General features: G+C 40.4%; 1 protein-coding gene and 1 long non-coding RNA gene across 7 annotated transcripts in view; one reads left to right on the top strand and one right to left on the bottom strand.

Moving 5' to 3' along the window:
* AMN1 (antagonist of mitotic exit network 1 homolog) overlaps positions 1-14,389 on the bottom strand; it is a 73,588-nt gene extending 59,199 nt beyond the window's left edge. For 2 of the 4 annotated variants that reach the window (XR_008712142.1, XM_055573361.1), the window contains exon 1: positions 14,236-14,374. Coding sequence is in view for 1 of the 4 variants with exons in the window: in XM_055573361.1 (XP_055429336.1) it covers positions 14,236-14,273 (38 nt within the window). In the remaining 3 variants the exon portion in view is untranslated. Of the gene's footprint in view, positions 1-11,048; positions 11,113-14,235 lie in introns of all 4 variants that reach the window. The other 2 variants (XM_055573374.1, XM_055573383.1) reach the window with 2 other exon arrangements.
* Positions 1,726-17,488, top strand: LOC129646735 (uncharacterized). Of its 3 annotated transcripts, XR_008712151.1 has the most exons (3): positions 1,726-1,783; positions 17,131-17,161; positions 17,329-17,488. It is a non-coding gene; the product is annotated as an uncharacterized LOC129646735 (long non-coding RNA). The 3 variants fall into 3 exon arrangements; XR_008712152.1 differs by lacking the exon at positions 17,131-17,161; XR_008712150.1 differs by lacking the exons at positions 1,726-1,783; positions 17,131-17,161 and adding an exon at positions 14,212-14,788.
* Positions 17,489-27,840: the final 10,352 nt, after the last annotated feature.

Consider the following 27,840-nt stretch of genomic DNA (forward strand, 5'->3'; position numbering starts at 1 on the left):
GTGGGGCTCACACGCCACCCCTCCCAAGTCTGCTGCAGCCAGAGTCCCTGTCCTCGCAGCAGGCCACTGTTGATCCATGCCTCCACAGGAGACAAACACTCAAAGGCAGATCTGGCTCAGTCTCTTGTGGGGTCCCTGGGTCCTGGTGCGAATAATGTTTTGTTTGAGCCCTCCGAGCTCTCTGGTGGGTATGGGGTTTGATTCAAAACATGATTTCGCCCCTCCTACTGTCTTGTTGGGGCTTCTCCTCTGCCCTTGGACATGCGATATCTTTTTTGGTGGGATCCAACATTCTCCTGTCAATGGTTGTTCAGCTATTAGTTTCAACTTTGGAGTTCTCATAGGAGAAGATGAGTGCACGTCCTTTTACTCTGCCATCTTTCTGGTAACTTTTGATATCAAGTTCTTTGCTTTCCTTGAATTTGACTGTAGCTGTTTTGACTTGTGGATTTATTTGTACTGGTTTTGTCTTACTCCTGGCTTGTTTTCACTTTCGTGAAGCCTGAAGCTGATGCCATGGATGAAGGCTGAGGCGTTGGTGGGTGGAGGAGACCTCTGTTGCCTCCATGGGCCTTGGGAAACCTCTTAAGTGTCCCAAGAACCCTGTGATGTGCCATGGCTGCTCGGCTTTCTCAGATGCCGAACCACTCTGTCTTTACTGACAGAAAAGATACTCTGTTCGGATGAAGTATAAAAACTATGCCAAGAACTAAACCAAGATACTTTATTCAGGACTCTATGCAAGTCTGAGTCTACATAAAGGAGAATCAATAGATTTTTCTTTTATGAAAAGTGACTGTGGACTGAGGGCCAGAAGTTTATGAGATATAACAAATGTCAAATCTTATTCTTTTAGAAGGCATTTGGTAGATTAAAGCAATTGTTCTTCTCAGTCTTAACTTTTTTTGTGGCAATATTAATAGACTGAAAGCTCCTGGAGATAAATAATTTCCTTTATAACTGCAATTTCCAGCACAATTTCTGGTGTGAAATAATTAATAACAATAACTAGCATTTAGTAGTATATATTACTTGCTGCTGCTACTGCTGCTTAAGTTGCTTCAGTTGTGTCCGACTCTTTGTGACCCCATAGATGGCAGCCCACCAGGCTCCCCCGTCCCTGGGATTCTCCAGGCAAGAACACTGGAGTGGGTTGCCATTTCCTTCTCCAATGCATGAAAGTGAAAAGTGAAAATGAAGTTGCTCAGTCGTGTCCGACTCTTAGTGACCCCATGGACTGCAGCCTACCAGGCTCCTCCACCCATGGGATTTTCCAGGCAAGAGTACTGGAGTGGGGTGCCATCACCTTCTCTGATATATTACTTGCTAGTGTTAAAATAAAATGGAAACTAAGCTTGAAAATCCTCCAAGAAAACAAAATCAGGCTACATAAGTGAAACTCTAGATTATTTCATGAACTTAAACAAAAGTTAACTTAGACTTTTTCTTATATATGCTTCTGATAACAATAGGCAAAACTTAAATCATCTTCCAAAATAGTATAAGATAAACATTTTTAACCAAATTCCTGTCATCCGTAAACTTGCACTGTAATAGCCGATCATTGTAAATGTTAAATGACTACCTCATTCTCACTTTATAAACCATCCTGTAACTATATAACTCTGAAGTTCTAACCACTTTCAGTTTGAAGTCTCTGTTCATGAATAGCTTCTTCCTCATTCAAAAAAATATTCATAACAAATAAATCTCTATTTTCTTTTGACAGTTTTTGGTGTCAGAAGTGGGACATATAGACAACCCCTGATTAGTCAAGAGCCTGGTAAGTAAACAAGTGCCAGTGCTAACAGAGTTCATTGTGCCCACTATCTTCTCACTGACCATGGAGTTTCATGGTAAATCTCTCTTGAATCCAAGCATCACTCCTTTTTGTGTTGAGCTCTCCAATTTTGCTAAGAACTGTTACTGAAACTTTTTGGTAAGTACGCAACTCTATTCAAAAAGTGGGGGGTTGGGAGAAGTAATCCCCTGGTTTCAGAACAGCTGTTCAAAAACAGGACCCCTCAGAGTTAAGATGTCCTAGAGAATCTAAGGTGAAGATGGGTTCTACCTGGTCCAAATCACAGACCAAGATCTTGAGACTTTTTGAAAAAATGGGTGAACTTTATGAAGGATAACTGGATTTGCAGTAGCCACTTTGGGGAATCTTTAATTTAGATATGATAGTCCACCTTAGTGATACCCTTAAAAAAAGAATATCCCAAACTTCTCAGAGACAATGGTAGGCAAAAACTTCTAAAAGACAAAATGACACCAAAAATATCTTCCCTAAAAGAATCCTTACAGCACACAGACAGAAAAATTTTGGTAAAACAAACTCTGGCCATAAGCAGGTAACCTTAACTTATTCCATCTGTCAGAAACAATTTGGATTCAGCTATTTTATTTTTTTTTAAGCTTTATATTATTGTACCTGACACAGGCCTAAATTTTTAAAATGAAAGTTATATGATCTCTGTGTCTATTTATGCATATAGATACATGTATACACAAATTCATGTATGTTATGTGAAAATTTTTAAAGAGCTCTATTTAATCTACTTAAAGGAAAATAAACACTTATATAAATTATAGAGACTAACCCACATGTTTTTCAAGTTTGTATTATCTGGAATAAACTTTGCTAAATAAAAGCCAACTTAAATGTTTCGGTTTAATAAAACAGGCTTGTCCTCAGGGTTGTCAATATTAAATATAATGTGAATACACAACCATTTCTACCCAGGTTTAATAGTCAAAGAAGTTTGTGCTATTTTTATGCTACAAAATTTGTCAGCAAGAAAAGCAATATAAGATGATTATTAGCTGTTTAATGTTTAAGGCCAAGCATATTTATTAAAAACAAGTAGATTAAATAGATGTAAGATAAAAGTTTATACTAAGTTAAATTAAATGATGGATATTCATTACCTATCATAGCTTTTCTAGACCGCTTCTAAATATGATAATATACTGAAACATTAATTTTTACCTACTTTTGGCTTTTTAATTTTTACAATTGTTTATTTTTTAATTTTTTAAAAAAATTTATTATTATTATTTTATTTTTAGTTATGTTGGATCTTAGTTGCAATACTTGGGATCTTGTTTGTGGCACAAAGGCTCTTCATTGCAGTGTGAAAGCTTCTCTCTAGTTGTGATGTGCGGGCTCAATAGTTGTAGCATGCAGGATTAATTGCCCTGCAGCACGTGGAATCTTAGTTTCCCAACCAGGGATTGAATTCGAGTCCCCTGAATTAAGAGGCAGATTCTTAACCACTGGACAACCGGAGAAGTCTCTACTGAGGTTGAGTAATAAACACGCCTCTTGCAGATTAAAAAAATTACACTATAGAAAATATGAACAGGCCAGTTATGAATTTGAATTAAATTGAATCAGTAATAAAAAAATCTCCCAACAAACAGAACTTCAGGACCAGATGGCTTTATAAGTGAATTCTACCAAAAATTTAGGAAAAAAGTTAACACCTGTTCCTCCCAAATAAATCCAAAAAATTGCAGACCAAGGAACATTTCCAAACTCATTCTGTGAGTGAATATCATCAATCTGATACCCAAACCAGACAAAAATATCACAAAAAAGAAAATTACAGGCCAACATCACTGATAAACATAAATGTGAAAATCCTCATCAAAATATTAGCAAGCTGAATTCAACAGTACACTAAAAGAGTCATCAGGGATGGGATGAATCAATCTCATCCTTGAATGGTTCAATATCCACAAAGAAATTAACGTGTTATACCACATTAACATATTGAAGAAAAATATCATCATCTCAATAAATGTAGAAAAACTTTTGACAAAATTCAACATCTAGTTATGATAAAAACTCTCAACAAAGTTGGTATAGAAGTAATGTACCGTAACATAATAAAGGCCATATATGACAAGCCCACATCTAATATCATATTCAACAGTGAAAAGTTGAAGGCATTTCCTCTAAGATAAGGAACAAGACAAGGATACCACTCTCACCAATTCTATTCAACATAGTATTGTAAGTCCGAGCCACAGCAATCAGAAAAGAAAAAGAAATAAAAGGAATCGACATAAGAAAGGAAGAATTAAAACCATTACTGTTTGCAGATGACATGATACTACACATAGAAAATCCCAAAGCCACCATCTAAAAAACCATATTTGATCAGCAAATTCAGTAAACTTGCAGGATGCGATATACAGAAATCTGTTACATTTCTGTATATTAACAATGAACTATCAGACAGAGGAATTAAAATAAACAATCCCATGTTCAACTACATCAAAAAGAATAAAATATCTAGGAATAAATATAACTAAGGAGGTAAAAGATCTGTACTTAAAAAACTATAAAGCACTGATCAAAGAGATTGAAGATGATACAAATAGATGAAAAGATACACTGTGTTCATGAACTGAAAGAATTAATATTGTTGCAATGATCATACTACTCAAGGCCATCTACAGATTCTATGCAATTCCTATCAAAACACCACTGGCATTTTTCAGAGAACTAGAAAAAATAATCTGACAATCTGTATGGAAACACAAAAGACCCCTCAACAGCCAAAACAATCTTGAGTTAGGACACAGATGGAAGTATCATGCTTCCTGATTTCACACTGTACTACAAAGCTACAGAAATCAAAACAGTATTGTACTGGCACAAAAAGAGACACATTAGGTTAAATGGAGCAGAATATAAAGTCCAGAAATAAACATTTTTGGTCAGTTAAACTATGACATAGGGGCAAGAATATACAATGAGGAAAAGACTGTCTCTTCAATAAGCATTGCTGGGAAAATTGAACAGTTACATTTAAAGAAATAAAATTAGAACATTTTCTCATACCATATATAAAAATAAACTCAAACTGGGTTAAAGACTTCAATGAAAGGCCTGAAACCATAAAAATCCTAGAATAAAACATAGGTAGTTAAGCTCTCTGACACTGGTCCTAGCAATACTTGTAGGGTTATTTCTCCTCAGGCAAGGGAAACAAAAGCAAACATAAACAAATGAGACTAAATTAAACTAAAAAGGTTTTGCAGAGTGAAGGAAACTATCAACAAAACAAAAGGCCACCTAGTGAATATAAAGATATTTGCAAACAATATATCTGATAAGGGGTTAATATCCAAAATATACAAAGAATTCATACATCTCAACATTAAAAAACAAACAACCTAAAAAATGAGCAGAGGACTGGAATAGATACATTTCCAAAGAAGACACACAGATGGCCAACAGGCACCTGAAGAGATGATCATTTCACTAATCATCAAGGAAATACGAATCAAAACCATGAGATACCAACTCACACCTGTTAGAATGGACATTATCAAAAAGAGAAGTAACAAGCGCTGACAAGAATGTGAAGAAAAGGGACGCCATGTGCACTGCTGGTGAGAATGTAAATTGATGCAGCCACTATAGAAAACAGTATGGAGATTCCTCAAAATGTTAAAAATAGAACCACCATATGATGCAGCAATTCCACTCCTAAGTATTTATCTTTAGAAAACAAAAACTAATTTAAAAAGATAAATACTACACTATGTTCAATGCAGCATTACTTATAATAAAGATATGGATGCAACCTAAGCATCCATCAAGAGCTGAATGGATAAAAATGTGATATATATTGCAAAATGGAATATTACTCAGCCATTAAAAAGAATGAAATATAGCCATTTGCGACAATATGAATGGGCCTAGAAGGCATGATGCTTAAGTGAGATAAGTCAGACAAAGACAAATACTATGTAATTTCACTTATATGTGAAATCTAAAAAACAAAACTGAACATAACCAAACAGATATAGCTACAGATTTAGAGAACAAATAGATGGCTGCCAGAGGGGAGGGGATGGGGTGAGGAAAAAATAGATGAGGGGGATTAAGAGGTACAAACTTCTGGTTGAAAAATAAATGAGTCATTAGTATGAAATACACAGTGTATAGAATATAATCAATAACTATAAAATATCTTTATATGGTGAGATATTATAACTAGATTTATTGCAGTTATTACTTTGAAATGTGTAGAAATACTGAATCACTATTTTGTGTAACAGGAACTAATATAGTGTTGTAGGACAATTATGGAGAAGGCAATGGCACCCCACTCCAGTACTTTTGCCTGGAAAATCCCATGGATGGAGGAGCCTGGTAGGCTGCAGTCCTTGGGGTCGCTAAGAGTCGGATACGACTGAGCAACTCACTTTTCACTTTCATGCATTGGAGAAGGAAATGGCAACCCACTCCAGTGTTCTTGCCTGGAGAATCCCAGGGACTGGGGAGCCTGGTGGGCTGCCGTCTATGGGGTTGCACAGAGTTGGACACGACTGAAGTGACTTAGCAGCAGCAGCAGCAGCAGCAGGACAATTATACTTTAAAAACAAAAAACAAATTTATAGAAAGATATCAGATTTGTAATTATCAGAAGCAGGGGGAATTGGATGAAGGCATTAATCTTTAAGTTATAGGACTTGTAGGACAAATAGGTGCTAGGGATGAAATGTACAACATGGCAAATACAATTAACACTGTATGTCACATATAAAAGTTGTTATGAGAATAATTCCTAAGCGTTCTCATCATGAAAAAAATCTTTTTTTTCTATTTTATTTTGTATCTATATAAGATGACAGATGTTCACTGAACTTACTGTATATGTCAATCAAGTCATTATGCAATATATTTCAAACTTACACAGTGCTGCATGTCAATTATTTCTCAATGAAACTGTGAGAAAAAGTTGTACTGTAAAAAAACATGTCTCTAAAAATATGTTTTGTAATTATGTATTCATGAATTTGCTAATCTACTACAGGATGCTGCTATATGACAGATAGTTCAACAACTGCATGCTTCTGAGTTTCCACTGGAAAAGAAATGTTAATAAAAGTTAAATTTAATAATCAATATATAAAAATAAATACTAGAAACAAAAATGAAAGAAAACAACTTTGTATACAAGGTATGAGAGAGAAATGGGATGTATTTCTATATGAAAGTGAAAGTCAATCAGTTGTGTACAATTCTTTGAGACCCCACTGTTGGTGGCCTGCCAGGCTCCTCTGTCCATGGAATTCTCCAGGCCAGAAAACTGGAGTGGGTAGCTGCTTCCTTCTCCAGGGGATCTTCCTGACCAAGGAATCAAACTCAGGTCCCCTGCCCTGCAGGCAGATTCTTTACCAATGGAGCCACCAGGGAAGCCCCAAAATACTGGAGTGGGTAGCCTATCCCTTTTCCAGGGGATCTTCCTGACCCAGGAATTGAACTGGGGTCTCCCCATTACAGGTGGATTCTTTACCAACTGAGCTATCTGGGAAGAATAAGTCAGGAATATAGGTTGTGTTTTTGTTATAGAAAGAAAGGGAGTAATTTTATATAGCAACTTTGTAAAGTAAAATTACTGATTACTCCAAAATCAGAAAAAGGACTAATACAAAGTCTAAATGAATATAGAAAGTTGCCTGTTTATAAATTTTATGTTGAAAGGTGAAATTTGGCTAAACTTAAATAGATTTATTTATAAGAGTTTTAAAAATGAGCTCAGTAATAAACTGATACAAATTGGAGGTTCCCCGTCCCCCATGTTAAAAAGTTTCTTAGATTACTGATCTGTTCTTAATGTTATAAAAGGTTTTACTTTACCTTTTGTGTAATCTATCTAGAAACTAAAGATTCTGTGTCTTAGCAAAATAATTTCCTATGCTTAATATTATCTTTATCAGGTCTGTAATTAGTTAGGAAAACTGAACCTTTGCGACAAGAGGTAAGGCTTTTTGGTTTTATAAAAAAAAAATTATTTATTTACACTAATTTTTGTCTAAATTTTCATACTGTTCATGGGGTTCATGGGGTTCTCTAAAGAACCTCTTGATGAAAATAAAAGAGGAGAGTGAAAAACTTGGCTTAAAAGTCAACATTCAAAAAACTAAGATCATGGCATCTGGTCCCATCACTTCATGGCAAGTAGATGGGGAAACACTGGAAACAGTGACAGATTTTATTTTCTTGGGTTCCAAAATCACTGCAGATGATGACTGCAGCCATAAAATTAAAAGACACTTGCTCCTTGGAAGAAAAGCTATGACCAACCTAGACAGCACACTCAAAAGCAGAGACATTACTTTGCCGACAAAGGTCTGTCTATTCAAAGCTATGGTTTTTCCAGTAATCATGTATGGGATGTGAGAGTTGGACCATGAAGAAGGCTGAGCACAGAAGAATTGATGCTTTTGAACTGTGGTGTTGGAGAAGACTCTTGAGAATCCCTTGGACTGCAAGGAGATCAAACAAGTCAATCCTAAAGGAAACCAATACTGATTATTCATTGTAAGGACTGATGCTGAAGCTGAAGCTCCAATACTTTGGCCACCTGATGCAAAGAGCCAACTCATTGGAAAAGACCCTGATACTGGGAAAGATTGAAGGTGGGAGGAGAAGGGGACAACAGAGGATGAGATGGTTGGATGGCATCACCGACTCGATGGACATGAGTTTGAGCAAGCTCTGGGAATTGCTGATGGACAGGGAAGCCTGGTGTGCTACAGTCCATGGCTTGCAAAGAGTTGGACACAACTGAGTGATTGAACAACAGCAAAATGTTATTAATATGTGTTCCAGAAATTACATGAAATTCTTAGAAATCTGACACATCCTAGTATAATGTTATCAGTCATCTTAAAATATTGTATGTCATAGAAATAATTGAATTTATCTGACAATTTTATCATTTTTTTAAATAGGGAACTCTCATCAGATCTTTAACCATGGCTATGTTTAACTCTTTTGTCATTCACAGAGAGTTATTGTTCTACTCTTAATTCTTCTCGTAAAGCATTTACAATCAACCATAGGCCAGAACAACAGACTGGTTCCAAATATGAAAAGGAGTACGTCAAGGCTGTATATTGTCACCCTGCTTATTTAACTTATATGCAGAGTACATCATGAGAAACGCTGGGCTGGATGAAGCACAAGCTAGAATCAAGATTGCCAGGAGAAATATCAATAACCTCAGATATGCAGATGACACCACCCTTATGGCAGAAAGGGAAGAGGAACTCAAAAGCCTCTTGATGAAGGTGAAAGAGGAGAGTGAAAAAGTTGGCTTAAAGCTCAACATTCAGTAAACTAAGATCATGGTATCTGGTCCCATCACTTCATGGCAAATAGATGGGGAAACAGTGGAAACAGTGTCAGACTTTATCTTTTTGGGCTCCAAAATCACTTCAGATTGTGACTGCAGCCATGAAATTAAAAGATGCTTACTCCTTGGAAGGAAAGTTATGACCAACCTAGATAGCATATTTAAAAGCAGAGACATTACTTTGCCAACAAAAGTTCGTCTAGTCAAGGCTATGGTTTTTCCTGTGGTCATGTATGGATGTGAGAGTTGGACTGTGAAGAAAGCTTAGCGCTGAAGAAGCTGAAGCTCCAATACTTTGGCCACCTGATGCAAAGAGCCAACTCATTGGAAAAGACCCTGATGCTGGGAAAGATTGAAGGTGGGAGGAGAAGGGGACGACAGAGAATGAGATGGCTGGATGGCATCACCGACTCGATGGACATGAGTTTGGGTAAACTGTGGGAGTTGGTGGTGGACGGGGAGGCCTGGCGTGCTGCAATTCATGGGATTGCAAAGAGTCGGATACAAATGAACTGAACTGATAGGCCAGAATGCTTTGTCTTTGTGTAGATTCACAGAAAGGACCCTGCCAAGTACTCTAGAATATAGCTTTCTGATAACTTTAAGATCACACCAGTAAACTAAGAATTTCTAGAACTCTAATGGAGAAACTGCTTAATTCATAAAACTGGTAACCCAAGATTAGGGAAAATAAAGATTAATTCCAAGGGCCCAAATGAACTAATGAAAATAACTAACTTTTCTTGAAACATTGTTGGTTCTTTAATGCTTGTTTTCCAGATTTAAAATCTTTTTTTCCCTCTCCTTCTAAGTTACCTAAATCTACAACAATTTGGTATACTTTTGTAAACAAAAATGAAACATTTTTTTCTCCTTATCTGAGTCCTTCAGAATTAAAACAAATTTTAAAAACCCTGTTATTGACTATTCCTATTTTCATGGCAATAGATATTTGCATAAATTCAATAAAAATTTGTTTTCCCTGTAATAGGACATAACTGTAATAGGACATAACTGCTAAGTACTTGGCTTGGCTTCTTAGCATAAAGAGGCTTTTAAAGATGTAACCTGAGTTTCCTTGTTAAGTCAGTTTTAAGTATCTAAAGTTGACTTAAAAAAAAATATATATATATATATATTTGTTTGTTTGTTTGTTTTTGGCTGTGACGGGTCTTAGTTGTCGCACGAGGGATCTTTTGTTGGCACGAGGGATCTTTTGTTACCACACAGGCTCCAGAGATAGCGGGCTCCACAGTTGTGGTACATAGGGTCTTATTTGCCCTAGGGCCTGTGGGATCTTAGTTCCTGACCAGGGATCGGATTTGGGTCCACAGTATTGGAAGGTGGATTCTTAACCACTGGACCACCAGAGAAATCCCTAAAGTTGACCCTATAGAGTCAATAAAGGACCTTGAATATTACCAAAGCTTTGATTGGAATATCATATTCGAGAATGCACATAAAATCTATTCTTGCTGTACTTATATAAATAACAAGTCAAGTTTAAAGAGACTAGACTTATTTTACAAATTACTTACTATGATTATCTTTGGTAAAAATGATTATAGAGAGAAAAATTATGTTTAAACAGAAAACTTTGGCATACCCATAATCAAATTCTAGTCCTGCTTATTTTCTTGGGTTTTTGTTTCTAACTGTAAACTGGACTGGATCCTGAACTCTTATGGTTTTCTCTAACATCTGGCTACAACTCTTCAAACTAATATTTTCAATTTTCTCCCACCCTTCTGACTTGAAATTAAAACTAAAACTGTTCTTTTCCTCAAACCCTACAAGATAAAGCTATAGGTCTTGATATAGACTTCAGAGAATTCACCACAATGGATCATGTATAGACAAAAAAACAACCTTCATACTTACTTCTTCTATGTAGGCCACTCAGACCTCAGCAGAACACCTGATGACATCATCACTGACATTCAAACTGCAAACCAGGAAAATCTATCAGGTTAAAACTGCCATCTTCATTCCACCATCTAAAAATCTAAGCCCAGCTCCAAAAACTTTCTTGACTGGCTGCTCTCTAGACTCAGTAACTGCATTTATACTTTGTTCCAACTAATCTTTAATCTTTGCCTTTCTTTTGTTTCCACAGTAATACTTATTAAATAACTGATTGCTTATACCATATAGAAGATTACTTACATGGAAGCTTACCTATCACACCACCTCCTAAAATAAGGCATCTTCATGTTAATCCCATCCAAAGTAACCATGACATAGTTCAGTACTATAAGACACTAATATAATACTGAAAGGCTTATTTCCACCAGGTCCATAAAGCTTTCTGTGGTCTGCTTCTAAAACAAGACAATGCCTCATATATTAAAACCTAGAGACTCAGTTTATTGGAAAAGACATCAACAAAAAACTGCACTTAAATCTCACTAGGAGAGACCTTATCCTCTGAAAAACTATAATCACAGTAAGAATCTAGAAATTCTTTAGCCAGAGTTATTTTAGACAACTGCATAGCCTTAGACACCCTAACTACCCAAGATGGAGGTGCATGTACTATTGTAAGAGAGCAAGATGAGCACAGCCCTTAGCAGGCAGCCATTGCTGTGCCTCACTACTCTGTACTCTGTTACTAGGCAACAGGTCTTGCTCAGTCATTGCTCAGTGCTCCAGTGGGCCCTGCCCACAAGTAACTGTCAATGAAGGGCCGTTAGAGAAGTGATTTACCCAAGGGTCATTGGTGTGGTGGTCATTAGGTGGAAAGTGAAGTAAGAGCCAGATTTAGGCCTTCTCCTGGAGGCCCTCCAGCTCACTCAGCCTTGGGCCAGCAGGTGAGCTGGAGTGCCCAGGTAACACACTAAGAACTGTGTTCTTCTATAGGGCTCCAGAGCCCTTACTAAGGCCCTCCACTAGCCTTGGCCCAGGCCTTGAACCTGGTCTCCCCATCTGGGTGGTTTGAGGAGACTGAAGGCCAGTTGGGTTGCATGCCTGGCTCCCTCAGAGATGACATCTGGGCAGGATGTGGGAACCTGGCCCTGAGAGAACTGCCAACTGAGATCTGCCTCCTATTAGCCAGAACTGGGCTCTTGGAGGGTGCAAGTTGTGCTTTGGGACCTTGCCCTTTCTTGTCAAGACACAGAATAACATTCATTTGGTAGAGATTTACAGGAATGTTGTTTACCTGACCATGACCTGACCTCAAGAGCAAAGGATCTTACACAAGAAGTTTGTAACAACTAACCACGCCACTCCCTCACCTTTTACTTTTAAAGGAGTTTGCTGAAAGCTTTCAGTAACTTTGGGGTTCTTAGGGCATGAACCACCCATCTCCTTGTATGAATCTGTAATAAATCTCTGTTTCAAACTCTAATGTTTTATTATTGATGTGCCTCACTGGGCACACGAACTTGTGATTCGTTAACAGCATAACTGGTTAAAAAAAAAAGTTTCTATGTTAATATACCAAAAAGATCTGAAAGACTAGATGCCAATCTTTCATCAAATAGGCAACATTTCTGAAATATGGGTTCAATCCCTGGATCAGGAAGATCTCCTGAAAAAGGATATGCCAACCCACTCCAGTATTCTTGCCTGGAGAATCCCATGTACAGTGGACCCTGGCAGGCTATAGTCCATAGGGTTGCAAAGAGTCAGGCATGACTTAGGTGACTTAACACACACACACACTTCTTTTGATTATTTAGTTGGAAATCTCTGCTCTGGAGAATCCTTTTCAATACTTGGCTATTATTCTCCTGATAGTCATCATCTTAGCCTCCTTAATGCATTGTATCCTCTCTAGAGTTCTAAATGTCTTCAGTGACTACTCACACATCAAATGTTATCCATTAGTGTTAGACAACTGGAAGAACACAAAGATCCTACTGCCAGTGTCCACAGTGACTATGCAACTGCCAGTAAGGGCAATTACAAAACCATCCATCCCAATGCCTACATTGAAGGAGTAGTGAGAGTAACACTATATTGGTTCACTCTCAGCTTGCTGAGAGAATGACTGAAAGTTGGGGATTTTTTTAAATAAAATAAATTGAGACCAGGCTTGAAAAATCCCTCAAGGTGATCAAACCAGTTAAGTTACATAAGCAAAACCAAATCTAGTTTATATCATGAACATAAGTGAAACATTTCTTGTAAATGCCTCTGACAATCAACTTAAATCGTCTTCTTAAAATAGCCTAAAGTAATCACTTTTAACCAATCTCCTACCATCTGTAAACTCCTAATGTCATAAACCATTGCAAAGGTTAAAGAACTTCCTTATGCTCACTTTATAAGCCATCCTATAATGACATGCTTATAAAATATTCATATCAAGTTAAGCTCTCTGAAATTTCTTTTAATACTAGGCAGTTACAGGCCATAGCGTTACAGGGAGGAGTAAATTTAACATACTTAGAAGACTGCCTAGTATTAAAAGAAATTGCAGAGAGCTTAACTTGATACGAATATTTTACAGGCATAGAAAATCCCCACGGACAGAGGAGCCTGGCTGGCTACAGTCCATGTGGTCGTAGAGTCAGACACGACTGAGCGACTAAGCACATAACGCCATGAGATAGGTAACTGTTATTATACTAACTTTGTAAGGTTAAGCTACTCTCCATAGTCATACAGCTGGAGAATGGTAGACCCGGGAGCTGAACCCAGCAAGCGCAATCAGGGATTTAAGCGCTGTGTCAAAGAATCAATAATTATCCCCATTACAGTAACTGGGTGTAACTCTGCTGAAGGCTTTTGAGAGCCCCATCCAGTGTTTTGTTTTATTTTACTAAGGCTTTTAGCTTCCGCCAGAGACAGGCCACTGCCAGGAATCGCCTGGGCGAGGAGGAGCTGTCAAGGCTGAGTTCGGACACCTACTGGGGGACAGAGGGGCAAGCCTGCCGGGCAGCCCCCTTGGCACGATTTTTCTCAGCCAGGATAGGACAAATCACGGACCCAGGAGCAGAAACAGCGGGTGGACCTCCTCGATGGGAGGCAGGAAGGGGGCGGGGATGGGGTGCCGTGATGGGTGGCGGGCGCGGGCTGTGCCGGGGCGGGGCGAGAGGAAGGCGGGCCGGGGCGAACTCACAGATCCAGCAGCTGACTGACCCGCTGGGGGCTGGGCATCGCGGCCGCCCTTCGGAGCCTCTTCCGCGGTCCCGAGGCCGCGGAGATTCAGCCAGAGACCGTGTGTCAACTCCCGCCTCCAGCGCAACCCGTAGTCCCTCGTGACGTCACCCGCCTCTTCCGGTGACCAGGCGCCGGCGCTCTCGCCACTACAGAGAGATAGCGTAGGCCCCTCGGGGCGGAACCCTGGATGCTGCGTCGGAGAGACAGTGTGATAAACTAGAGGGAAATCTTGGGCTCTGCGAAGGACTGCGTGAGCTGTCATTCTGCAGTCCCGCCGGCGCGGCTCGGGCGGTTTCCCTGGTGGGCTAGCCAGGCGCCGGACCTCTCCTAGTACCTCCTGGAACCTCGCGGCTCTGCGCGTGACCGCTGTTACTACAGGGGTGCATTTCATGCTGGGCCCAGCGTTAGTGGATGCACACCGGAGACCCTCTTAGATACAGAAACCATGACCGTCAAAGGGCGTGTGTTAAGGGACTGGAGAGTGACGTTTATCGAGCACTTCCTGTAAGAAAGTGAGCACTGAACTACCTGTTTTCAATAAGTAGCCATATTCTGGTCTTCCCTGATGGTACCGTGGATAAGAATCAGCCTGCCAATGCAGGGGGCATGGGTTTAATCCTTGGTCGGGGAGGATTCCACAGGCGTCAGAGTAACTAAGCCCGTGAGCCGCAACTACTGAAGCCCATTTTACTAGAGCATGTGCTCCAGAAGAAGAGAAGCCACTACAAGGGAGAGTAGCCTCCTACCCCCCACTGCAACTGGTGAAAGCCTGCGTGCAGCAACAAAGACCCAGCATAACCCAAAATAATAAAAAATTAACCATATTCTTTTAATCCTGCGAAATCAGAATTTGTTGTTGTTAGTCAAGTTGTGTCCAACTCTTTGCGACCCCATGGACTGCAGCTCGCCAGGCTTCCCTGTCCTTCACCATCTCCCGGAGCTTGCTCAAACTCATGTCCATTGAATCGATGATGCCATCCAATCATCTCATCCTCTCTCACCCCTTCTTCTCCTGCCTTTTATCTTTCCCAGCATCAAGGTCTTTTCCAATGAGTTGGCTCTTTGCATCAGGCGGCCAAAGTATTGGAGCTTCAGCTTCAGCATCAGTCCTTCCAATGAATAATCAGGACTGATTTCCTTTAGGATTGACTGGTTTGATCTGCTGCTGTCCAAAGGACTCTCAAGAATCTTTCCCAACACCACAGGTCGAAAGCATCAACTCCTCGGTGCTCAGCCTTCTTTATGGTCCAGCTCTCACATCCATACATGACTACTGGAAAAACCATAGCTTTGACTGTATGGACACTTGTGGGCAAAGTGATGTCTCTGCTTATTAATACACTGTCTAGGTATGTCATGGTTTTTCTTCCAAGGAGCAAGTGTCTTTTCATTTCATGCTGCCATCACCATCCACAGTCATTTTGGAGCTCAAGAGAAATCCAACTAGTCAATCCTAAAGGAAATCAGTCCTGAACATTCATTGGAAGGACTGATGCTGAAGCTGAAACTCCAATATTTTGGCCACCTGACGCAAAGAGCCAACTCACTGGAAAAGGCCTTGATGCTGGGAAAGATAAAAGACAGGAGGAGAAGTGTGCAACAGAGGATGAGATGGTTGGAAGGCATCACCAACTTGATGGACATGAATTTGAGCAAGCTCTGGGAGTTGGTGATGGACAGGGAAGCCTGGCGTGCTGCAGTCCATGGGGTCACAAAGAGTCAGATGTGACTGAGCCGCTGAACTGAACTGAACTGAACTGTTTCCATTTTTTCCCCATCTATTTGCCATGAAGTGATGGGGCCAGATGCCATGATCTTAGTTTTTTGAATGCTGAGTTTAATCCAGCTTTTTCACTCTCCACTTTCACCTTCATCAAGAGTCTCTTTAGTTCCTCTTCCTTTTCTTCCATAAGGGTGGTGTCATTTCCATATCTGAGATTATTGATATTTCTCCATGCAGTTTTGATTCCAGCTTGTGGTTCATCCAGCCAGGCATTTTGCATGGTGTACTCTGCGTATAAGTTAAATAAGCAGGATGACAATATACAGCCTTGACGTACTTCTTTCCCAATTTTGAACCAGTTGTTGTTCCATGTCCAGTTCTAACTGTTGATTCTTGACCTGCATACAGGTTTCTCAGGAGACAGGTAAGGTGGTCTGATATTCCCATCTCTTTAAGAGTTTTCCACAGTTTGTTGTGATCCACAGAGTTAAAGGCTTTAGCATAGTCAATGAAGCAGAATGGGATGTTTTCCTGGGATTCTCTTGCTTTTTCTATGAACCAACAGATGTTGGCAATTTGATCTCTGATTCCTCTGCCTTTTCTAAAACCAGCTTGAACATCTGGAAGTTCTTGGTTCACATACTGTTGAAGCCTGGCTTGAAGGATTTTGAGCATGATCTTGCTAGCATTTGAAATAAGTGCAATTGTATAGTAGTTTGTACATTTTTGGCATTGCTCTTCTTTGGGATTGAAATGAAAACTGACCTTTTCCAGTCCTGTGGCCATTGCTGAGTTTTCCAAATTTGCTGGCATATTGAAGGCAGCACTTTCACAGCATCATATTTTAGGATTTGAAATAGCTCAACTGGAATTCTATCACCTCCACTAGCTTTGTTCATAGTGATGCTTCTTAAGGCCCACTTGACTTTGTACCCCAGGATGTCTGGCTCTAGCTGAGTGATCACACCATCATGGTTATCTGCATCACTAAGATCTTTTTTGTATAGTTCTGTGTATTCTTGCCATCTCTTCTTAATATGTTCTGGTAGGTCCATACCGTTTCTGTTCTTTGTGCCCATTTTTGCAGAAATGTTCCCTTGGTAATTGGAATTATTTACCTTTATTTTACAGATGAGAACACTACATGACTACAAAAAGCTCAGTAAGAATTTCATCATAGAGGGGGCTTGTGTTCAAATCAGAAAGAATTCTAAAGAAGGGGACACTTTCACCTGGTGGAATTCTCTCTACTTGGTTATACTGCAGAGTACTTGCTACTTTTCAATTCTTTGTAAATTAATTTGTCATTTATATGTCTTCCTTTTGCAGACTTTTGAAAGTTGGAAGACAGTATTGTTCATTTCTTCAAGATGCTGCTTATTCAATCACCACATTTTTACCAGTGCTGAAGGAGGGCAAGAATTGTGCTGGGTGCTGATGATTCAGTGGTGAACACTTGAACCAGACAAATAAAGGGCAATCAAAATAACTGTTAAATGCTAAGATGGAGTTAGTTCTATTGAAACACCATGGAGGGGTGGGAGAGGAGAGCAGATCAGAGAGAAAAACATAGTCTGTTAGGGACTGCAAATAGTTTGGGGTTGCTACAATGGAGAGTGGTGAGAGGCAAGTATAAAAGAAGAACTAGGCAAATTTTTTCTATGAAGGGTAAGATATTAATAGTATACATATTTTCATTTTTGTGGGACATCCTTTGTCACTGAATTGAACTGGGCTCTTGCTCATCCTACCTGAAGCCAAGCCAATCTACCCACAGCGGACTGTGGTGAGAGAAAGTACAAGGCTCCAAGCAAGGAAAACAGGCAACTGATTTGCCAAACATCAGAATTTCCCTCATGGCTTTCAGGCAAGAGTTCTTAAAGACAACCCTGAGGGTGAGAGTGGGCTTCCCAGGTGGCTCAGTGATAAAGAATCTGCCCGCCAATGCCAAAGACATGAATTTGATCCCTGGGTTGAGGAGATCCCCTAGAAAAGGAAATGGCAACCCATCCCAGTATTCTTGCCTGGGAAATCCCATGGACAGAGTAGCCTAGTGGGCTACAGTTCATGGGGTCGCAAAAGAGTCAGACACAACTTGGCAACTAAACAACAATAAAGGGTGAGGGCAGCAGGTGTGTGATCAGCTTGAGGACATTTTTTCTGATTGGTCAGTGGTGAGGTAACAGGATGACTAATGTTTGCTGCTGCTGCTGCTAAGTCGCTTCAGTCATGTCCGACTCTGTGCAACCCCAGAGACGGCAGCCCACCAGGCTCCCCTGTCCCTGGGATTCTCCAAGCAAGAATACTGGAGTGGGTTGCCATTTCCTTCTCCAATGCATGAAAGTGAAAAGTGAAAGTGAAGTTGCTCAGTCGTGTCTGACTCCTAGCGACCCCAAGGACTGCAGCCTACCAAGCTCCTCTGTCCATGGGATCTGCCAGGCAAGAGTACTGGAGTGGGGTGCCATTGCCTTCTCCAGACTGATGTTTGGGGAATCTTAATTATCAGCCTTCTGGCTTCTGCCCATTGTAGGGGAGGGATTGATTTTACTTTATTTAAACAACATTATAATGTTATTTGTTTGACCTTGTGAGTTATAAAACTTCTTAGACCCCGTGGTGTTGGCCAGACCTCCAGGGACTCAAGAGTTCCCAGACTACTCCCTTTCTTATGTAAAATGCCTTCTGACTTGCTGAGCTTGCAGGCAGGCACAGAATCCCAGCAGTGTCCAGACAGGTCAAAGGTCTGCTCTCCTACTTCTGAAGCCTGAATACAACTTCCTCCATTTTAATTTCCTAACAGTCAGCCTCAAGATTGTTTAGGCTGTAGAGCACAGGAATAAAGCAAAATAAAATGAGCAGTCTTCCTAATTCTATAAATCAAATATTAATAGCAGTTCCAGATAGTCAATAGAAACAAAGTGATCAAAGAAACATGTATGGGTTAAACAATGCAGAAAACAATTTTTGAGCAGTAGGGAATTTAGTAAAGAAAAAATCCCATGAACGAGAAGTTTGTTTTTGTACATCAACTCCTACATCTATTAACTTATTTGCAGCAATAGTAGTAATAACAGAATGTACTATCAAGGTACAATTATGTTTATCTATGAAATTTTGTGACTCTTTGATTCCTTGCAAAATCTTACTTAAGGGGAAGCTAATATTGGGAACAGAAAGAGTAGGGAATAACATTTGAGTCCACAATACCAGACTTCTCATGGGGGAGTAAGAGAAAATAAATAGGTGATACCATTTCAATATAAGGGCTTCCCTGGTAGCTGAGATGGTAAAGAATCCACCTGCAATGCAGGAGACCTGGGTTTGATCGCTGACTCAGGAAGATTCCCTGGAGAAGGGATTGGCTACCCACTCCAGTATTCTTACCTGAGAAATCTCAGACAGAGGAGTGTGGAGGGCTATAGTCCATGGGGGTCACAAAGAGTTGGACATGACTGAGCAACTAACACTTATACACTACTATCACTTCCAATATAAATGATCAACGTGTGTTAGGCATCTGAGAAAAGGGGTTCCTAAAATGACAGAATGATTTCTGTTCATTTCCAAGGCAAACCATTCAATATCACAGTAATCCAAGTCTATGCCCCAACCAGTAACACTGAAGAAGCTGAAGTTGAAGCTAAGTCTATGAAGACCTCCAAGACCGTTTAGAACTAGCATCCAAAAAATATGTCCTTTTCATTATAGGGGACTGGAATGCATAAGTAGGAAGTCAAGAAACACCTGGGGTAACAGGCAAATTTGGCCTCGGAATATGGGATGAAGCAGGGCAAAGGCTCATAGAGTTTTGCCAAGAGAACACACTAGTCATAGCAAACACCCTCTTCCAACAACACAAAAGAAGACTCTACACATGGACATCACCAGATGGTCAACACCGAAATCAGATTGATTATATTCTTTGCAGACAAAGATGGAGAAGCTCTATACAGTCAACAAAAACAAGACCAGGAGCTGACTGTGGCTCAGATCATGAACTCCTTATTGCCAAATTCAGACTGAAATTGAAGAAAGTAGGGAAAACCACTAGACCATTCAGGTATGACCTAAATCAAATCCCTTATGATTATACAGTGGAAGTGAGAAATAGATTTAAGGGCCTAGATCTGATAGATAGAGTGCCTTATGAACTATGGACTGAGGTTTGTGGCATTGTGCAGGAGACAGGGATCAAGATCATCCCCATGGAAAAGAAATGCAAAAAAGCAAAATGGCTGTCTGGGGAGGCCTTACAAATATCTGTGAAAAGAAGAGAAGTGAAAAGCAAAGGAGAAAAGGAAAGATAAAAGCATCCGAATGCAGAGTTCCAAAAAATAACAAGGAGAAATAAGAAAGCTTTCCTTAGTGATCAATGCAAAGAAATAGAGGAAAACAACAGAATGGGAAAGACTAGAGATCTCTTCAAGTAAATTAGAGATACCAAGGGAACATTTCATGCAAAGATGGGCTCGATAAAGGACAGAAATGGTATGGACCTAACAGAAGCAGAAGATATTAAGAGGTGGCAAGAATACACAGAAGAACTGTACAAAAAAGATCTTCACAACCAAGATAATCATGATAGTGTAATCACTCACCTAGAGCCAGACATCCTGAAATGTGAAGTCAAGTGGACCTTAGAAAGCATCACTATGAACAAAGCTAGTGGAGGTGATGGAATTCCAGTTGAGCTATTTCAAATCCTGAAAGATGATGCTGTGAATGTGCTGCACTCAACATGCCAGCAAATTTGGAAAACTCAGCAGTGGCCACAGGACTGGAAAAGGTCAGATTTCATTCCAATCCCAAAGAAAGGCAATGCCAAAGAATGCTCAAACTACTGCACAATTGCACTCATCTCACATGCTAGTAAAGTAATGCTCAAAATTCTCCAAGCCAGGCTTTAGCAACACATGAACCGTGAACTTCCAGATGTTCAAGCTGGTTTTAGAAAAGGCAGAGGAACCAGAGATCAAATTGCCAACATCCGTGGATCATGGAAAAAGCAAGAGAGTTCCAGAAAAACATCTATTTCTGCTTTATTGACTATGCCAAATCCTTTGACTGTGTGGATCACAATAAACTGTGGGAAATTCAGAAAGAGATGGGAATACTAGACCACCTGACCTGCCTCTTGAGAAACCTATATGCAGGTCAGGAAGCAACAGTTAGAACTGAACATGGAACAACAGACTGGTTCCAAATAGGAAAAGGAGTTCATCAAGGCTGTATATTGTCACCCTGCTTATTTAAATAATATGCAGAGTATATGATGAGAAACGCTGGGCTGGAAGAAGCACAGGCTGGAATCAAGATTGCCGGGAGAAATATCAATAACCTCAGATATGCAGATGACACCACCCTTATGGCAGAAAGTGAAGAGGAACTCAAAAGCCTCTTAATGAAAGTGAAAGAGAAGAGTGAAAAAGTTGGCTTAAAGCTCAACATTCAGAAAATGAAGATCATGGCATCTGGTCCCATCACTTCATGGGAAATAGATGGGGAAACAGTGGAAACAGTGGCAGACTTTATTTTGGGGAGGCTCCAAAATCACTGCAGATGGTGATTGCAGCTGTGAAATTAAAAGACGCTTACTCCTTGGAAGGAAAGTTATGACCAACCTAGATAGCATATTCAAAAGCAGAGACATTACTTTGCCAACAAAGGTCCGTCTAGTCAAGGCTATGGTTTTTCCAGTGGTCATGTATGGATGTGAGAGTTGGACTATGAAGAAAGCTAAGCACTGAAGAATTGATGATTTTGAACTGTGGTGTTGGAGAAGACTCTTGAGAGTCCCTTGGACTGCAAGGGGATCCAACCAGTCCTGGGTGTTCTTTGGAAGGACTGATGCTAAAGCTGAAACTCCAATACTTTGGCCACCTCATGCGAAGAGTTGGCTCACTGGAAAAACTCTGATGCTGGGAGGGCTTGGGGGCAGGAGGAGAAGGGGATGACAGAGGATGAGATGGCTGGATGGCGTCACCGACTTGAGGGACATGAGTTTGGGTGAACTCTGGGAGTTGATGATGGACAGGGAGGCCTGGTGTGCTGCAATTTATGGGGTCACAAAGAATCAGACACGACTGAGCAACTGAACTGAACTCATATATAAAAGTAATTTCTACGTCATTGGTACAATACATACAAATTGAGGGGCTATTTCAAAAACATAGGATTTAGGGAAGATAACCCATTCACAGTAGTTGATGGAGTTCTCCAATAGGCAGGGATCCCAAATGTGAAAAGTTGGTCGACATAACAGTCCCTCAGTAGCCTTTTTACAGTTTATCAGTAAGTGAGTGCGATTATTAACATCCAAATAATTTCCAGTGAAATGAGGTAGCCAGTATTCTCCAAAAAGAATAGGTAAAATTGGCACATTAAACTCATATTGGCTATACAGTAACAGTATAGAGTTCCTTGGCACCAGGTGCCAGTGCATTTGGTAATGCTTCAGAAATAAATACCCAGTGATTTTTAGGAAACATTCTCTAAATAATTTTTCCACTCATATGCATTAGTAGACATTAAAATTCCTTGACAATCCAATCAAACATGTCAGTTAAGGATTTAGTTTGGTATAGCTGAAATATTACTTTCAGCTTTTTTTTTTTAACATACCATAAAAGCCTTCATGGTATGTTAAAACTAAGTTCATGGGGTTTTAATATTGTAGGCATCCACTTAGCATTAATGGTCAAGGCTTGAGCTATGTCTTTACCAATGCTGTGTAATCTAGCAAACAGATAAATTTTGTCCTTAGAAAGTCAAAGTTAAGAAAAGACAATCTTATTTGCTGGGCAGGAAAAATTATCTTGAGTTCAGGTCCAGCTCATGTTTCTCCAGCTAAAGATCCTTGAAGGTTGAGGTGCAAATCACAATCTGCATTACAGTCAGGCTTTTAAGAATAATCTATTTGTGAGAATTAACCCATATTTCCATTTTTCCTGTCCAGGGATCATCACTAATACAGTGTTATCCTTTCCCTGTGTAATCAGATCAGCAGGCATGGGAGGACTGTTAGGCTGCTTCACCCAGATTTTAGCTCCAATTGCATATATTTCGTTTGTGGACCCAAACCCTCTATCACCTCTGTTAGTACGGTGGGAGAGTCTCCTTTTTGTACTTTTCCAATTACATTAGAAAAATCAGCAATTGGGCAATTTGATTATGTTTATTAACAATAGATCATCTTTTCCTTCATTGTGTAAAATTACTAAGATTTCTCCTTGGTAGTCTGGATCTGTAACTCCCCCATGGACACAGATCCCTCTTAACGCTACACTGGACCATTCTTTGATTAATCCAAAGTGTCTGAGAGGCATTTTAATTACAAGACCAGTTGAAATAGCACATGTCAATCTTTCAGTAGGTCTGTGTTCACATATAGAGTACAAATCCTGCCCAGTGGCCTCAGGAGTAGCTCGGAAAGGAGCTAATGCTCTTGGGCTAATTTTCCAATTTGTTATTGTTGTTTATTCTCTCAGTTTTAGTGTCTGGCTCCTTTGCAACCCTGGGGACTGTAGCCTGCCAGGTTCCTCTGTTCATAGGATTTCTCAGACAAGAATACTGAAGTGGATTGTCATTTCCTTTTCCAAGTTTCCCAATACTTAGTTGTTTCAGGAAAGAAGTGTATTTTATGAATTTGTAAATTTGGAATAATCATCCTCATCAAAGGAATTTCTGATTCTCCTCACGCTCATGCTCAAATGCTAAGTCATGTCTGACTCTTTTGCAAACTCATGGACTATAGCCTTCCAGGCTCCTCCTGTCCATGGAGTTTCTGGAGTGGACAAAAATACTGGATTGGGTTGCCATTTCCTTCTCCAGGGAATTTTCCCAACCCAGGGACTGAACTCATGTCTTCTGCATTAGTAGGCAGGTTCTTTAACAATGAGCCACCTGTCCTCCAGTTTTGTAAAAGCCCTCTCCAAGTTTAATTAATCGCTGTTTAAGCAGACCATTCCTTCTTTAAATCAAACCAGCAGCTTGAAGATAGTAAGGAATATGAAAAATCCATTGTATGTTATGTTCCTGGGCAAACTCTTGCATTAACTTACCTTTAAAATGTAACCCATTGTCACTCTCAGTTTGAAATGAAACACCATAATATAAATTATCTCCAATGTTTTAATAGTTTTAGCCTAATTGGCTTTCCTGAAGAGAATGACCACTAAATATCCAGAATAGGTGTCCACAGCAGTACACATGTGTTGACATCCTTTATCTCAGATTAATGGATCCAATATAATCAATTTGCCATATTTGCCCACATGCCAATTGTCCTTTGACTAGGCGTGCAAGCTTCTATGAATAATACATTGACAAATTGGACATTGTAAATCGGACAATTGGACATTTAAACCTGCATTGTAAAATCGCAAGAGTCTTCTCCAACACCACAGTTCAAAAGCATCAATTCTTCAGCGCTCAGCTTTCTTCACAGTCCAACTCTCATATCCATACATGACCACTGGAAAAACCATAGCCTTGATTAGATGGACCTTTGTTGGCAAAGTAATGACCTTCAACGTGGGATAGCTCCTCTAGGCCCTCCTGCGCCTGTGCAGCCAGGGCTCCTTGGACGTGGGGTTGGTCCTCCCGGCCACCGCCCCTGGCCTCGGGCATGGGGGCGTGGGGGCGTGGGGTAGCTCCTCCCAGTGCCCTCCCTGACCTCGGTCTCGGGGTAATTCCTCTCGTCACCACCCCTGACCTCGGTCTCGGGGTAGCTCCTCTCGGCCGCCACCGCAGACCTCGGACGCGGAGTAGCTCCTCTCGGCCATTCCTGCGCATTGCAGCCTGGCACTCTCGGCTGCTGCCCCTGACCTCGGACGTGGGGTAACTCCTCTTTGCCGCAATCTCAAAAATGACAGAATGATCTCTGTTTGTTTCCAAGGCAAACCATTAAATATCATGGTAATCCAAGTCTATGCCCCATCCAGTAATGCTGAAGAAGCTGAAGTTGAACGGTTCTATGAAGACCTACAAGACCTTTTAGAACTAACACCCCAAAAAGATGTCCTTTTCATTATAGGAGACTGGAATGCATAAGTAGGAAGTCAAGAAACACCTGGAGTAACAGGCAAATTTGGCCTTGGAGTACAGAATGAAGCAGGGCAAAGGGTAATAGAGTTTTGCAGACAAAACACACTGGTCATAGCAAACACCCTCTTCCAACAACACAAGAGAAGACTCTACACATGGACATCACCAGACGGTCAACACTGAAATATATTCTTTGCAGCCAAAGATGGAGAAGCTCTATACAGTGAGCAAAAACAAGACTGGGAGCTGACTGTGGCTCAGATCATGAACTCCTTTTTGCCAAATTCAGACTTATTGAAGAAAATGGGGAAAACCATTAGACCATTCAGGTATGACCTAAATCAAATCCCTTATGATTATACAGTGGAAGTGAGAAATAGATTTAAGGGACTAGATCTGATAGAGTGCCTGATGAACTATGGACAGAGGTTCATGACATTGTACAAGAGACAGGGAGCAAGACATTCCCCAAGAAAAAGAAATGCAGAAAAGCAAAATGGCTGTCTGAGTAGGCCTTACAAATAGCTGTGAAAAGAAGAGAAGTGAAAAGCAAAGGAGAAAAGGAAAGATATACCCATTTGAAGGCAGAGTTCCAAAGAATAGTAAGGAGAGATAAGAAAGCCTTCCTCAGTGATCAATGCAAAGAAATAGACAAAAACAACAGAATGGGAAAAACTAGAGAGCTCTTCAAGAAAATTAGAGATACCAAGTGAACATTTCATGCAAAGATGGTCTCAATGAAGGACAGAAATGGTATGGACCTAAGAGAAGCAGAAGATATTAGGAAGAGGTGGCAAGAATACACAGAAGAACTGTACAAAAAAGATCTTCATGACCCAGATAATCATGATGGTGTGATCACTCATCTAGAACCAGGCATCCTGGAATGTGAAGTCAAGTGGGCCTTAGGAAAAATCACTATGCACAAAGCTAATGGAGGTGATGGAATTCCAGTTGAGCTATTTCATATCCTATAAGATGATGCTGTGAACGTGCTGCACTCAATATGCCAGCAAATTTGGAAAACTCAGCAGTGGCCACAGGACTGGAAAAGGTCAGATTTCATTCCAATCCCAAAGAAAGGCAATGCCAAAGAATGCTCAAACTACTGCACAATTGCACTCATCTCACATGCTAGTAAAGTAATGCTCAAAATTCTCCAAGCCAGGCTTTAGCAATATGTGAACCGTGAACTTCCAGATGTTCAAGCTGGTTTTAGAAAAGGCAGAGGAACCAGAGATCAAATTGCCAACATCCACTGGATCATCAAAAAAGCAAGAGAGTTCCAGAAAAACATCTATTTCTGCTTTATTGACTATGCCAAAGCCTTTGACTGTGTGGATCACAATAAACTGTGGAAAATTCTGAAAGAGATGGGAATTCCAGACCACCTGACCTGCCTCTTGAGAAACCTGTATGCAGGTCAGGAAGCAACAGTTAGAACTGGACATGGAACAACAGACTGGTTCCAAATAGGAAAAGGAGTATGTTAAGGCTGTATATTCGGAGAAGGCAATCACACCCCACTCCAGTACTCTTGCCTGGAAAATCCCATGGAAGGAGGAGCTTAGTAGGCTGCGGTCCATGGGGTTGCTAAGAGTCAGATATGACTGAGCAACTTCACTTTCAGTTTTCACTTTCTTGCATTGGAGAAGAAAATGGCAACCCACTCCAGCGTTCTTGCCTGGAGAATCCCAGGTACAGAGTAGCCTGGTGGGCTGCTTTCTATGGGGTCACACAGAGTCAGACACGACTGAAGTGACTTAGCAGCAGCAGCAGCAGCAAAGCTGTATATTGTCACCCTGCTTATTTAACTTTTATGTATAGTATATCATGAGAAATGCTGGGTTGGAAGAAGCACAAGCTGGAATCAATTTGCCAGGAGAAATATCAATAACCTCAGATATGCAGATGATATCACCTTTATGGAAGAAAGTGAAGAAGAACTAAAAAGCCTCTTGATGAAGGTGAAAGAGGAGAGTGAAAAAGCTGGCTTAAAGCTCAACATTCAGAAAACTAAGATCATGGCATTGGTCCTATCACTTCATGGCAAATAGATGGGGAAACAGTGGCTGGCTTTATTTTTGGGGGCTCCAAAATCACTTCAGACTGTGACTGCTGCCATGAAATTAAAAGACGTTTACTCCTTGGAAGGAAAGTTATGACCAACCTAGACAGCATATTAAAAGGCAGAGACATTACTTTGTCAACAAAGGTCCGTCTAGTCAAGGCTATGGTTTTTCCAGTAGTCATGTATGGATGTGAGAGTTGGACTATAAAGAAAGCTGAGCGCCGAAGAATTGATACTTTTGAACTGGTGGTGTTGAATAAGACTCTTGAGAGTCCCTTGGACTGCAAGGAGATCCAACCAATCCATCCTAACGGAGATCAGTCTGGATGTTCATTGGAAGGACTGATGTTGAAGCTGAAACTCTAATACTTTGGCCACCTGATGTCAAGAGCTGACTCATTTGAAAAGACTCTGATGCTGGGAAAAATTGAGGGCAGGAGAAGGGGACAACAGAGGATGAGATGGTTAGAAAGCATCACCGACTCAATGAATATGAGTTTAGGTAAACTCTGGGAACTGGTGATAGACAGGGAGGCCTGGTGTGCTGCGGTTCATGGGGTCACAAAGAGTCGGACATGACTGAGCGACTGAACTGAACTGAACTGAACTGAACAGCATATTCATCACCAAATTGAGTCAACACCTATATCCAGACTTGAACAGCACTGGGAAGTTCCACATTAAGAGAAATCTGGAGTCTTAATTGAGAAAGGGTCCAAAGTAGT

This window comes from Bubalus kerabau, chromosome 1 (genome assembly GCF_029407905.1).
Source record: "Bubalus kerabau isolate K-KA32 ecotype Philippines breed swamp buffalo chromosome 1, PCC_UOA_SB_1v2, whole genome shotgun sequence".
Classification (NCBI taxonomy): Eukaryota; Metazoa; Chordata; class Mammalia; order Artiodactyla; family Bovidae; genus Bubalus; species Bubalus kerabau.